Genomic DNA, 15,102 nt, shown 5'->3' with positions numbered 1-15,102 from the left:
TCTATGCCGGTAGAGATAGCAAACGCCGGCTGACATTTTGAGTCATGTTTTGCGCCCGGCTAATACGTGCGCGTTATTTATTGTGGTTTCGCATTCGTGTCGCGAGAATAGCGTGTTGGGAAGAATAGTGTAGCATTCAGTGCTCCAGGTTCTACACAGCCGTCTGCCCTCTTGCGCACCCATTTTTTTCTTTCCCTCACAGCGGTGCGTTCGCGGGACCAGCGATAAGCACCGTGTGTGGCACGAAGGAATGCAATGCACCTTCGCCTCTTTTATCTGTGACGAGGCTTTGCGCTCGACTCTGGCATAAAGGATACTTTTATGGTTGACTGGTCCACGATATGTCCGGGCAAAACGGTCTCCGTGTACGGCGACCCCCTAACAACCAGTCCCGAGGTGGCCGGCGTTTCTTTCGCAGCGCTTTTATGTAATTTTTTTCTTCTTCGCACTGCGCTCCCTAGTTCCAGTTCGTGCCCCGGTCTAGCTTTCGCATTTTCATTTTATTTACTTTCGTTTCTTCTCTCCGCCTGCGCGTCACTCGCCTGGCGACCTTGGCCATTTGTGCCGATTCACGCGAGAGGCATCTTCGAGTTTTATTTTGTACTCGAGCAGCTCCTCTCCCGCAGACCTGTTGCCACGGGGCACTGCACTGTTACGAGTTTCAAGGGTTGCACCAGCGCTCTCTGGCCACATTCATTTTCGTTTCATAATTTATTTTACTTTGCGTACATAGTAATTACAACTTCTCAGTGACACCAGTCTACTGCATGACTGAACCCGTTTGACAGGAAGCGCAATTTGCTATGTCACCTGAGCTCTCGGTTTGAATATGGATGAAAAGCAGCATGTTTGATCATTTGTAGCTTGCAACTGTGTTTGATTGTAGATAAACATCCATAAAGTTAGGTTGTTTACTCGTTAGTAATATGACTGGAATTTGAAGTAATCACCTTCGGTGTTTCTGTGGAGTTTACAAAAAGCTGTGAAATAATAGCAAAATGATCCGAAAGTTACGGGTGATCCGCTCACAAGCTATGCGACCATGGTATCTGCCATCTGTTGGCTGAAATAAAGGTGGCTTGCTCGAATGAGGAATGTTAGGAGTGCGGTTAGCTGGGCTGTTGTCAAGAACGTGCAGTATGTTTTGAGGTGCAGTTCTAATTTTTGTTATCCACAAAATTGTGCTCACTTATTTGTCCAATTGCATAGGATAAGAATGTACAGACTCTACCTCATTAATTTTTATCTTTAACGTTACCATATACAGTTGCTTGTACCACATACACCGTTTGGGAGAGCCTTTGACTTAAAGTTTTCACTATGTTACTGATTCATAGACTTTTCTATATAAGGTCAGCAGTCAAGTTTAACTTCATCATGTGTGAGTTCTTGGAAGATATAAACATTGGTAACGGTTTTGATGTGTCTGTACGCTTTAACTTATGATACTTCTAAATCACTCGTCCTATGCCCCGCCGCGGTGGTCTAGTGGCTAAGGTACTCGGCTGCTGACCCGCACGGCGCGGGTTCGAATCCCGGCTGCGGCGGCTGCATTTCCGATGGAGGCGGAAATGTTGTAGGCCCGTGTGCTCAGATTTGGGTGCACGTTAAAGAACCCCAGGTGGTCTAAATTTCCGGAGTCCTCCACTACGGCGTCTCTCATAATCATATAGTGGTTTTGGGACGTTAAACCCCACATATCAATCACTCGTCCTAATGATATGAGTTGTAACATGATTTAGCTATGTAGATTACAGTCAGTTTCTCAGTTTCAAGTGGATGTGCTAACTAGATTTGAAGCATGATGTTGTTGCTGATTGTTCTGCCTTTGTCATTCTTTTCAGCTGCTTTTGTATGAGTCAGAAACCCGAAAAACCGACACTATCAGGTCAACGTATCAAGACCAGGAAAAGAGGTTTGAGAGCCATTTCATGCATTTTCGTGCAGTTATATATATTGCATTCTTATAAGCAGACTCGTACGCGCATTCTATGAAAGCAGCGAGGTCCGTTTCGGCATCTTCTGCTGCCGAGTTTGAGCTTGTGAGTTAAATTCTCAGTCATGAAGGGAAGGAAGGGAGTAGCAGTCATGCCTACGCACGCATGCATGGGGGAGGAGTCCACTTCAGGTCGTAAACAAAACTAACCACCGCCACACATGACGCCGCCGGGGCATCATGCGAGCGCGCAGGGACTAGCGAAACCAGAGGCAGCTCTCCGTTTGATTTATTGGAGTGAAACTGGCTGAAAAAGCCAGCTTTACATGTATACGTGCAGTAGGTTTTCAGATTGAAAGTTCGGGGAACAAATCTTTCCAGAATTCAAACAGCTCTCTTGTGAATAGCTGGTGTATGTTCCGGGCAATTATTATTGCTCGGCACTTTCAACTTGTGAAGCTGACACCACAATTTGATACTTCACTTGCCAGGGTTCATTTCAGTTTAAAACTTTGATGTTACTAAAGTGTAAAACAAGCAGGTGCATCAGCCATGCCCACTTTTCCAACAACACGTGCTATCATTCGCGAAGAGCTGTGTCAAAAATCACTACTTTGACAAAGTGGGAAAAATGAAGCCGATTTCGAAAGTTCAGTGCACAAAAAACAAATTCAGCATGCCGATATTGGGGATCCAAAGCATCGATCACCGGTTATAGATTTCAATAAGTGTCTGAAAGAAAGAATTGAAGACCCTTGAAGGATTAAAGGAAAGAGTGGGTCATACGTATTTTGTAGTCACTATGTGATTGCTTGCATATGCGGCCGGGCAATTTGAAGTGGATGACCAGCGTGGCGAGGTATGTGGGATGGTAGAATAATACATAGGTGACAGAGTGGGATGTGAAAAAAAAAAAGAATAGGGAGAGGCTCTAAATGTGGCGACGGAAGCGAAGGGTTAAAAAAAAAATGCCGATTCTTTTTCTAGGGATGATACACTGGTGTTATAGAAGAGCACGAGGAGCGAATAAAGTTGATGTCACGGCTTTGAAGTGAGTCAATTAGATGTGCTTCATGTGCTTAATCTACGTAGCATTGGCCCTTTTATATAGTGGTATGAAAGCTCACTAGTGTAGGGAAACGCATCATTTTGGCAGGATATGGCACGCACGAAGACGCAAACAACAAAGGCGTGTTAGTGTGCCATATCCTATTAATATGATCAATTACCGACCAGTCCAGTTCGCTGTACCATTGCTGATGAGTTTGTGGATGGCTGCCTCTTTCCCAGTCATTGCAACGCTTCATTTTTGTCTTTGTCTCTTTTTCAGATGAAAAGGAAAAGTACGACCCTTCAGGGTTTCGTGATGCCATACTGCAGGGTTTTGCAGAGGCTGGGTCTGACCTAGACGCAGTGCACAAGTTCTTGGATGCAGCCGGCTCCAAGTTGGACTACCGCCGCTATGGAGAGGTCATCTTCGACATTCTCCTGGCTGGCGGCATCTTGGGTGAGTGGGCAAGGATTGATGTGGGCCTGTGTTTACCTGCTGTTCTTAGCATTTCGTCCGGCACCTTCCTTGCTTTGTGTAATAATAGCACGGCCAGAGTGGCACTATTCATGGGCTGGCGCTTGTATCGAGGTAGTCCACTGCTGTGTGGCTGTGGTGAAAGTATTTTTCTAAAGGCAGCTTGACTACTGCTTTTTAGCTTACGCTTGAGCCAAACTGTATTGAATTCAGGTGAAATAAATTATCATTCATACAGAACTGTTTTTGATCAGTGCAATGTTTCCACTTCATTGAATGCAAAAATCAACAGCTACAACACTGGATACATCGGGCAGCGGCAAACGCCCCATGAAGTTGGCTTTTCCTCACACAACTCTGGTTATTCTTCATGGAAGATGGCCTTCCCGCATACATTTGGGAGACCGAGCCACGCGACTTGGAGGACACTGGGCAGAGAAAGCAGAAACTACGACTTGCCAATGCGTGTATTCCAACCCCACAATTCCTCATCGTTCCGCCGCCGGCTTTTCGTGCAGTCGCCGTTTGCTTTCCCTCTCATTTTTAAACTGGATAGATGCCGTAAAATGTGTTGCTATTCTCTACAAAACTGGCAATAATCGGTTCAGCAGCGGTGCAACAGCTGCGCCAATTTGATACAATTCTGTATTGTTGCGCAGAGCTGCGCCATGCCCGTGAAATTTGCTGAAATTGCACCACGCTGCGCCAAGATCTTCATCCTGCCTCAAAATTTTTACAGCGAAAGCTGTTATGGGATCTGTAAACAGGTCACGCGGGGCACCGTAGTTGTCTCTCGCCTGTGTCCGTAACCAGTATCGAAAGAGAAAAAAATAAATAAATACACCAATGACACAATGGGATTTGAACCCGGGTCCGCTGTGTATCAGCCCAGTATTTCACCACTGAGCTATGCCAGTGCTTGGAACTAATTTCAAAACTGGCCTTAGGCAGGCTTGATGTCGAGAAAGTATCGCATTATTATGGGCAGAGTTGAAACAGCTGCGCATTTTTTATTCATTTCCGTTCTCTTGCGTCAAGCTGCTCCAAAAGCGTAAATATCGCCAAAATTGCGCCGAACTGCTCCAAAACATCCTCGAAAGTTCGAATTTCGATGCCGATCTCGGCTTCAGTGGGGGAAAAAGGCCAAGTTAAGACGCACCCAATCGTGATTTTTTTTTTCGCTTTGCACCTTTCTGGTGATGAAAGCTCCCACGGTGCCACCATAATCTTTTTTAAACTGTTGCAAATATGCGTGACTACTGAAAAATGTGCTGCTGTGCATCGAGCGTGCTGCTTCTACTAGCTATTCTGTGGGTTCTGGTTCTACTGTCGGTTAGCGAAAAACACTGAGTCGAGTGGCGAGCGTAGCAGGGTTGGCTCTCAGGTTCTTTGTTGTGCTTAGCGCGTTCCTCTGGTCGCTGCGGTTTTCATGCCGACGCTGCTGCGTGCGGTCACCTACGCGTGCACATTTGCCGTGAGTGAGTAGCTGTAAACGTGGAGTCATTTCCCTGCATGCAGTGCGTCTCCTGGATGCTCTGCCACAAGCACATGGGTTGTAAAAATGGGTTCCGTGAGTGGCAGAACGTGTGCAACCCATTCTTGGTTTACGCCTATTAGCTACTAATTTATTTAGACAAGCGATTTCTCATTGCATTTTGCATTTAAAAAAGCCATTGCACGCGAAATCCACACATCGGTGCACTTGGTTACATTCGAAGCCGTGGTGACAAAACGCACATTCAAACCATTGTAAACAATATTAACTGGCACCTCGGCGCTTTATTCGTGACTCATTACGCTTCGGCGATCACTTGGAACAGTTTTCGAATAGTGATTTGCCACTGCTCTATTTTTTAATAGCAATTAGCGCTTAGAGAGGCATCGCTGTATGCGTGGCGGCCCTGGGCTACACGAGCTTTAGGCTTATCTCAGTGTTTTGGTCGGCGGCAGTGTGACTGTTTTCTTTTTTCTTCTTTTCTGCAATAAAGCCTGCCTCTCTACATTCGGTAATTCGTTTGCGTGGACTCTGAATTTCTTACTTGCGCTGCGCAAGCGCGGGACTCGCGAGCATCGCAAGTCGGTGTATTATTGTGAGTGTTACATCAACGGGGATGACCTATAGATATTCAAAAAATCAGCATATCCACAGAGTGCATGATGAATGAGGCAAAACATCAGTCTGTCCGTCTGCGCAGTCTGTGTGTGCGTTAATCTGTCAGTCTTGGCGTCCGTCCGTCTGTGCATCTGTCTGTCTCACCATCCGTGCGTCTGGCCATCCATCCGTCCATCTAGTGAACAATCCAAGTATTGCCGTCTCGCATATTTTCATCATATATTCATCATATAGAAGTACCGTCATCCAGCGGATATTCCAAGGACTAAACGAGAGGTGGCACGGCTGTACTAGAGGAGCAGCACCCGTGCATTCTTTTCTCGCCTGCGCTTCATGTCTAGTTCCCACCTTTCTCCGCCGCTAGTTCATGGCAATGCAGCTCAACCCTCACTCATCATTATCATCAGCCTGACTACGTCCACTGCAGGACAAAGGGCTCTCTCATGTTCCGCCAGTCAACTCGGTCTTGTGCTTGCTGCTGCCAATTTATATCCGCAAACTTCTTAATCTCATCTGCCCATCTAACCTTCTGTCTCCCCCTAACCTGCTTGCCTTCTCTGGGAGTCCAGTTAGTTACCCTTGATAACCAGCGATTATCCTGTCTACATGCTACATGCCCGGCCCATGTCCATTTCCTCTTCACTAAACCTCACTAAACCTTGCTAAAACCAATTATGTTACGTCCAGCGAGTTTAACGTGGCAACCCTCTCTGGTAATATAGCGTTCAGTGTGTCCTTCTGATACTTGCTTTTTTTTAGTAAGCATTAAATTCAAGGCAAATTTTATTGGAGATTAAGTCACCGATACTCCTCTCTGCAGGTTATTTCGTCAGAAACGACCATCTTTTTATTTATGATTAACATGTGTGTGTTTCTTTCTGAATTCAAATGAGCGGGCGCATGTCGCTCCTCTAGTTTGGCTGTGGAGGTAGCTACTTACCACTACGACTCACTACTACTACTACTACTACTACTACTACTACTACTACTACTACTTCTACTACTGCATACATCGCGAACGCACAGCTTTAAGGAGCTTTGCCGCTAAAATATAGAACTGGCCGACGTGTGCGGCATTATCGGACATTCAGGCTGATGCAGCTTTGCCATTTGTTTCCGGCGACTCACCTGACAGCACCGTGCCAACAATGCCTTGTCGGGCTTTAAATGTTGGTTGGGGTAGAAATTTTGTTGTAGCGGCATTTATTGTAACGAGGGTTGACTATATAGCTAAGTTGCATCTTACACGAAAATAAGCTCGATATAAAAGTTTATTCTTTAGAATACATCTATCATTCGAAATATTTCGCGCATTATTCAGTTTGTTTGATGAAGGTGCTGTGCGTATTTTCAACTCCGTGTCTTAATTGCAAATTTTAGTTGTTGACAGGGGCAAAATGGCCTGTCAGTGTATTATGTAGTATTTTCTTGTTTTTTTTTGCGTACATAACGTATTCTTCTAGCTTTTCTACTTTTTTTGTGCACATTCTATTTTCGTGACTCTTTTTCTGTTGTAAACAAAAGGTCAATTCAATTGCAAGCCCATTCTTTATTTACTTCACTACAACCAGTATTAGTTATATCTGGGTTCGTTATATCGAGCTTTGAGTGTACTTGTGGGCTGGTTGTGCATCTCCTTGTGCCTCTCCGCATACACCAGATTGTAGAGCCAGGTGGGCATAGCTCATGGTGAGGACTTTCGTCAGTGGACATGGCATGTGTGGTGTACACGTATCCCGAAGGAGTACGGCCACCAGCGTGGGTCCGGTCTTAGCGAGCCGCAGGGCACGCGTTAACCTTCGCCAAGGCGGGAAACACGATACTGCTCAAAGTCGCAACACTTTATTGTGGCAACACCAAACGCAGTACAGCCCGTTGCAAAAGGTGCGGCGGGAAAGCAAATAGGCTTATCCACGCCACGGGCGCAAAGTACTACACAGGGTGCTGCGAGCACATCTCCGCGGTAAAGGTGATCCACGGAAACACCGGGACCAAGGCCCGGTTGCTCGAGCGAGGGCAATGGCGCTCGCGTTGGCTTCGAAGGGAGACGGGTCGGCGTAGCTAGGCCACGCACTAGGACACCGTACCACCCCTCGGCCGTGCGTACGCAGCGGGGCAACAAAAGGTGAGCGTTCGCCTTGGGCGCGAGGAGCTGTCAGCGAAGTCCGACGAGCCGCGAGCAACGGGAGTCGACAGACGGAAAAGATTGCGTGGCTCACCGTTTGCTGTCCCGGAGAGTATCTGTCTGCCCGCTCCCGACGCAGCGCGCGAGAACCTCTCGGGAGTCCCCGCGCGCGGCGCCACAGTCAACATCCGCTTCCGGGTGAGGGAGTTAAACGTCACTCCGCTCTCCCACCACTGCAGACAGCAAAGGAGGGCAGACATGTCGGGACATGAGAACGGCAGAAAAGGCGGCAAAGCCCGCGCAAAGGCAGCGGGCTAGCCTCAATTGCCACATCCCCCTCTCCTAAATTTGCCCTTTACCGGTCTGCAAAAGGCAGCTGGGCGTTACTCATGCAGTTAAAAAATGGCACCGCTATGAGCAAGACAGTGGCCTCTCCCGACCCAGTTGCTGCAGCACAAACAATGAAAACGCTTTAAAGGTACAACAAACATGAGCTTTATGTTCATAAAAGGAAGGGGAATAAAAACGAGTAGCGAAAGTACAAGAATACATGAACGAACACGGGTAACACGAGGAAAAAAAAAAGACGCACACAAAGTCAAATAAAGTCTTCATCAAAACTGACGAAGTCTGCGCTGGTGTCGCCGTTGCCGCTACCGTCCGGCGCAGATATGTCAGTCAACGGAATCCCTGGACCAACGAGGGCCGCGAAGACCGGGTTTTTGCGCATTCTTTCCCGGCACAGAGCAGCCAGGTCTTCGTCGGGGAGCGCCGTGGGTGGCACGGATGAGGTCGGCGTCGTCTTGCTACACCCGGAGGCTCGCGCCGCCTGGGCTTTTCCTGCGTGGAAGCTTCCCTGAAAATGGCTGTTGGCGTATACGTTGACCCCGCACAATGAGCACACACACACCCCAGGTGGGTCTGGCAGCCGGGCACCTCGCGCAAGCACGTCGCGCTCCGCGATGGTGTGGCCGCGGAATGGCAACGGCACCTTATCAAGGGCAGTCTCACGTCGCACTCGCCGCTGAGCCTTCCACGGCAAATCGCTCACGAAGCACTTGGGCGCTTGGGCGCCAGTGTGGTGTACACGTATCCCGAAGGAGTACGACCACCAGCGTGGGTCCGGTCTTAGCGAGCCGCAGGGCACGCGTTAACCGTCGCCGTGGTGGGAAACGTGATACTGCTCAAAGTCGCAACACTTTATTGTGGCAACACCAAACGCAGTACAGCCCGTTGCAAAAGGCGCGGCGGGAAAGCAAATAGGCTTATCCACGCCACGGGCGCAAAGTACTACACAGGGTGCTGCGAGCACATCTCCGCGGTAAAGGTGACCCACGGAAACACCGGGACCAAGGCCCGGTTGCTCGAGCGAGGGCAATGGCGCTCGCGTTGGCTTCGAAGGGAGACGGGTCGGCGTAGCTAGGCCACGCACTAGGACACCGTACCACCCCTCGGCCGTGCGTACGCAGCGGGGCAACAAAAGGTGAGCGTTCGCCTCGGGCGCGAGGCGCTGTCAGCGAAGTCCGACGAGCCGCGAGCGACGGGAGTCGACGGATGGAAAAGATTGCGTGGCTCACCGTTCGCTGTCCCGGAGAGTATCTGTCTGCCCGCTCCCAACACAGCGCGCGAAAACCTCTCGGGAGTCCCCGCGCGCGGCGCCACAGTCAACATCCGCTTCCGGGTGAGGGAGTTAAACGTCACTCTGCTCTCCCACCACGGCAGACAGCAAAGGAGGGCAGACATGTCGGGACATGAAAACGGCAGAAAAGGCGGCAAAGCCCGCGCAAAGGCAGCGGGCTAGCCTCAATTCCCACACATGTTAGTAGGTCGCCATCACGACCTTGCGTATCGCAGCAGCATACCGTATAAACCGGACTATTGGTCGAGTGGGAATATAGGTCGACCCCCCAAGTTCCGGCTACCGAAAAAAAAAAAAAAAAGGGAAACAACCCAAAACTGCTGAACCACATTTATTTGCGAATTGGGCGCACCACACCCCGATCATCAGAGCTCCCCTCAACCACCGTCGCAACACCTCCTATTCATCTGACGAAGCACCACTGTCTTCTGAAGACAAGAGTTTGTCGCTGGCCGCCTCCCACAGTGCGTCGTCTTCAATGCCATCCAGAGAGTTGCTGATGCAACATTTCTTGAAAGCATTTTCCATCATGGAATCCGGCAAGGAAGCCAGGTGGAAAGCACCCAGCCACAAACAATCTCAAGCGGAGACCTCTGTAGGCGGCCCGTCGGTGTCTCGGGGTTGTCGTCGGACATCCACTCTTGGTATTCCAGCCGCACTCGGTCCTTGAACGGCTTGTTTAGCACAACGTCGAGCGGCTGGAGGGTGGACATCATACCACCTTGTATCACAGCGAGGTGCGTTTTCCCGTCGCCGAGAGCGCGTTTCACTGCGTCGGTTAAGTGGCCACGAAACGCATCCAACACCAGCATGCTGCGAAGATGCAGCAGTGCACCTGGCCGACCGTTCCACACCACTCTTATTCATTCGAACATCATGGCCTCGTCCATGTATCCCTTTTTGTTGACGCGAACAACAACACCGGGTGGGAACACTTCCTTCGGCATTGTCTTGCGTTTGAAAATGAAGGGCGGAAGCTTTCTACCATCTGCCGTACATGCCAGCATTATGGTGAAGTGCGAGTGCTCGTTGCCAGTGGACAAGAGTGATAACATCCTTGGCGCCGCACTGCGTGATCGTCGTCGACGAAGGCATGTCAAACCACACGGGGGTCTCATCAGCGTTGCCAATCTGCCCATCATGTAGTCGTTCTGCTCCCGAAGCCGGTGCACGAAGCGCTGAAAGTTTATGAGCTTGTCCTCGAACTCCTCCGGCAACTTTTGACAGATGGATGTGCGCCGCCGGAGCGAAAATCTTTTGCGTCGCATAAATCGACGCACCCAAGAGTTTGGTGCACGAAACTCTTCTCTCGTGAGCCCAGCTTCTTGAGCGAGTTCCACTGCTTTTTTTACGAATGGTATCCACGGTCATTGGCAGCGAGCGCTCACGAACTTCCCGCACAAATTCCGCTAGCTTATCCTCCAGCTGCGGATGAACGGAACTTTGTCCACGAAACGTCATTTTTCGAGGATTGCACATCTGCAGCTTCCCTTTTTGCGCCTTCCAATAGCACACGCTTTTTTCCGATACATCAAAGCCTCGCTGAGCAGCCATATTCCCGTTCGCTTCTGCGAACTCAACAGCATCTAGTTTAAACGCAGCTGAGTACTGCCTCCTCGCACCGCCACTCATATTCAGTGAATGAAAAAAAAAAAAACACCACTAAAAATGCAGTGCAATGTCTAGCGGAGCGAAATCTCAGAACAGATCGGAAGGAAATCACGAACACAAAGAAAATAGACTGAGAAAAAAAAACAGTCTGCGGTTGGATTTGGATGCGGATGTGGCCGCGTCCGGTTTCTCAAGCACATGTTGCCAGACAGCGGCGCACTTTCGGCTAGACACCGCTATATAAGACGAGGGGCGACTTTAGCTTATTCTTTTATTGAAAATATCTCGACTTATATTCCGGTTTATACGGTAGTTGCTGTTGTTGCAAAGGACTAACCCATAGTAGTTTGAGTCTCTTGATCAGGTCTTGCGTGATGCCGTTTTTTCTATCTTATGGCTTCCCTTTCCTTGATTTGCTGGCACGGTGCCCATTTTCTTTTCCACGTGATTCATAAGTCCTCATTATTAGTTATTTGTATAAATCCATAGCTTCTCACTCAGCATCTGAAAAACTCTGCTGTCTCCATCGGAAACCGCACTGCAGTACCGTAGACCAGCCAAAAAGCTGCAGTGCACCCTCCACCTCCATGCGATCAGGTTCAACGTCAGTGTTCTTTTGGCACTGATGGTACTGCTTCCATTGGGGATACAAGGGGTCATACTTTGTTGGATCCAGATGGCACTAGAGGCAGCATTTGGAAAGGACATCTCTGTCGAGCACAAGCTCTGTATGGAATTCGGTTATGCACCCTACTCCTATATGCAACTTATGACCATACATCACCTAGGTACCGTTGCAGACAACGGTGACATTTTTAGAAAGCCCAATGTCCATCTCTCTATACGCTCTTTTGATGGCACCAACAGTGTCTGCAAATCTCTATAATCTTCGGGTACGAGATTTTTTTTTCTGGCACTCTAGAAAACTTAGCTGCCTCCTTCCTTGATATGGTTCTCATCTGCACATTACAAATATTTATATGTTGAGCATAAAACAATAGCTTACCTATAATATATGTGTTGATGCATGGATGCAGCACCCGGGGGTACCCTGATCGTGGATGTGGACTCAGCCAAGCCCTCGCAGACAGACGTGTGCGTCTTTTCGGCCCCCAACAACATGGAGGTGCTGAAGAACTACGCCCAGCTGATCACCAAGCTGATCCGGCGTTACAAGTACCTAGAGAAGACGCTGGAGGAGGAGTTCAAGAAGGTGCTGATGTTCCTGAAAGGTTTCAGTGCCGAGAACCGCCAGAAGCTGGCGCGGGTGCTGGCGGTGCTGATAGCAGGAGGCCAGGTTCCTGCCTCGGTGCTGCAGAGTGCCTTGCAGGACCACCTCGTGAAAGACGGCCTGGCCCTGCAGTGCCTGCTGGATGTGCTCCAGACCTGGCTGGACGAGCGGGACCCGTCCACACTGTGGGCTGTGCTGCGCAAGGCAGGATTTGACTCGCGCCTCATGGTGCGTGTCGGGCATTACAGCTCTTTTTAATTTTCTTAGAAAGGAAATGCGAGGCGGTTGCGAGGTATTGCGAGCTATTCCCATACTGTTCATTTCAGGTGCAGCTTGTTAACGTGATAGTGTTAAAGAGCTCTAGTTTACTGCAGCCGTACGCAGAGAAAATGCTGTGTGTGCACCAGCACAGCTCGTCACTCCATAGAACAGATGCGCATTTTGTGTGTGCAGGCTGTGATGAGGCACTCTGCAAAGATCCGAGTTTCAAGGAATACCACACTTTGAAATACTATGGAATCCTGATTATACACTGAAACATAACGAATTCTCTATAAACGGTTATTCGTAACACTGTATTTATGCAAAGGTATTGGTCGCTTAATTATTTATAACCTATACAGTGGACTCCCAATAAACAGCTCCGCCGTGGTGGTCTAGTGGCTAAGGTAGTCAGCTGCTAACCTGCAGGTCGCGGGATCGAATCCCGGCAGCGGCGGCTGCATTTCCGGTGGAGGCGGGAATGTTGTAGGCCCGTGTGCTTAGATTTGGGCGCACGTTAAAGAACCCCAGGTGGTCGAAATTCCCGGAGCTTTCCACTACGGCGTCTCTCATCATATGGTGGTTTTGGGACGTTAGACCCTATATATCAATCAATCGACTCCCAATAAACGAAACTTGCTTAAACAAAAATGCCTCATTAATGGAACTAAACGGGCTCATAGGGCTGGATTTCTATGTGTTGCGCAGTAAAATTCATCGGTTAATCGAAACAGTGCTTATTGGTCACTCATAGTTAAACGGCACAAACTCTAAGCACTGCATAGACTTGCTCATACCAAAGGTATTCTCACAATCATGGTAACACCTTGAGATCGAGACAAGCCAATCCAGTAGCCTTTCTCGCTTGTGGCTGTGGGAGTGAAGTCGGCGAGTCAATTATGTGTTAGGCCTATTTGTGTGGCGAAGTGTGGTGGAACACGGTGCTATTTCAGCCTGATGGAAAGGAAGCGGCCGAACCATACTCTCTCGCTTGAAAAAAAGCTGCAAATTCTTCAGGAGCTCGATGATGGAGGGGGCGAAAAAATGCATCTCGAAATCGACGCTGTCGCGGATCTGGAAAGACGGAGACAAGATTGAAGGCACTGTTAAGAACGGGACCTTCATCTAACGTATCTACTCGATTCTACTGCGCTCTCGATTGTAACCCGCACCCGATTTCCACGACGAAAAAAAAAAAAAAAAAAATTAAGACATCGATTGCATCGATTGCGACCATTTTGAAAATGCTGATGGCAATAGAATGACCGTATTAATTTTTTTTTCGTACTCGATTCTAATGCGCATGCGATTTATGAACTCGCTTAACCGGATAAAAGGTGCTCGTTAGATTCGAGTAAATACGGTAAATGGATGTGGACAACGCCTTATGAACAATTATAAAAGTTCTTTTTCTGTGGTTCAAGCGTGTACGGAGTTCCAATTTGCCCATAAGCGGACCAATTCTCGAGCAGAAAGCTCAAGAGACGACCATGCAAATGGGTGTTAAGAACTTTGTCCTAAGCGACAGATGGCTCAGCCGCTTCAAAACACGCCATGGCCTAGTCTTCAAAGCAATCTCAGGTGAGAGTGGTGCAGTCAACAGGGACATTTGCACTGACTGGCAACAGGGGCGGTTTAAGGAAATATTGATGAGCTTCGAGCCACGAGACTTCTTCACTGTCGACGAGATGGGCCTTTTTATAAAGCGCTTCCATCAGACTCACCTTCAAAGGCAAAGCCTGTAGTGGAAGAAAACGCAGTAAAGATCGCATCACTGTGCTGGTGGGTGCAAACATGGCAGGAGATGAGAAATTGAAGCTGTTGGTAACGGGAAAATCAAAGCACCCACGTTGTTTCAAAGGCATTTGACACCTTCCCGTTGCGTGCCATGGAAATGGAAAAGCGTGGATGACCGTGGCCATTTTCGAAAACTGTATTCGGGAGGAAGACGCAAGATTTACGAGGCAAGGCTGGAACGTTGTCTTCATCGTGGATAATTGCCCAGCCCACGGTGAGGTTCATGTACTCCAAGCCATCACTCTGGAGTTCTTACCTGCCAATGCAATGGCAGTTATCTAGCCAGTGAATCAAGGGGTTATTCAGAACATTAAAGTTCATTACCGCAGACAATTGCTCCATCAAGTGCTGCGTAAAGCAGGCAGCGGGAAATGCTACAGCATAGGTTTATTGGCAGGCATCCACATTTTGGCTTGTGCCTGGGAGCAAGTGAAGGCAACAACAATACACAGATGCTTTCACCATGCTGGCTTTCAAGCGCAAGAAAGCAGTACCCGATGAAGAAAGCCCTGCTGATGCCAACATTGAGACAGTATTCAGTCAGGTTGTACGCTCTGCCCCTTTCAGGCTAGAGGACTACAAATAAATTAATAAAAATGTTCGTACCTGTCGTGAAGAGACTGTCGAGGAAATCATTGCTGAAGTGCACGGTGAGGGTCAATCCTTCAGCGATGAACGTGACCACAATAGGGCCAGTGCAGTGGTGCCACCAGACTGATCAGCTAAAGAGGCTGTTGAACTTTTGCAGTGCTATTTTGAGCATGAGGCTTGTCCAGAATTTCTAGCTAGTTTGTCAAGCATGGGTGCGTACCTTGTAAAAAAACAACTCAAGCTTGCCAAACAAACCACTCTTCACTCCCTTTA

At 48.6% G+C, this 15,102-nt stretch overlaps 1 protein-coding gene across 1 annotated transcript in view; it reads left to right on the top strand.

Annotated features, from left to right (window-relative positions):
* Positions 1–15,102, top strand: part of kra (basic leucine zipper and W2 domain-containing protein kra) — a 32,432-nt gene that overhangs the window by 685 nt on the left and 16,645 nt on the right. Inside the window, exons 2-4 of the mRNA XM_037422863.2 lie at positions 1,845–1,915; positions 3,267–3,443; positions 11,987–12,408. Coding sequence (XP_037278760.1) covers positions 1,855–1,915; positions 3,267–3,443; positions 11,987–12,408 — 660 coding nt within the window. The 5' untranslated portion in view covers positions 1,845–1,854. The remainder of the gene's footprint in view (positions 1–1,844; positions 1,916–3,266; positions 3,444–11,986; positions 12,409–15,102) is intronic.

This window comes from Rhipicephalus microplus, chromosome 4 (assembly GCF_043290135.1).
Source record: "Rhipicephalus microplus isolate Deutch F79 chromosome 4, USDA_Rmic, whole genome shotgun sequence".
NCBI classification, from domain to species: Eukaryota; Metazoa; Arthropoda; class Arachnida; order Ixodida; family Ixodidae; genus Rhipicephalus; species Rhipicephalus microplus.
Note: the sequence above shows the minus strand (reverse complement) of the source record. Positions and strands in the feature narration are given on the sequence as shown.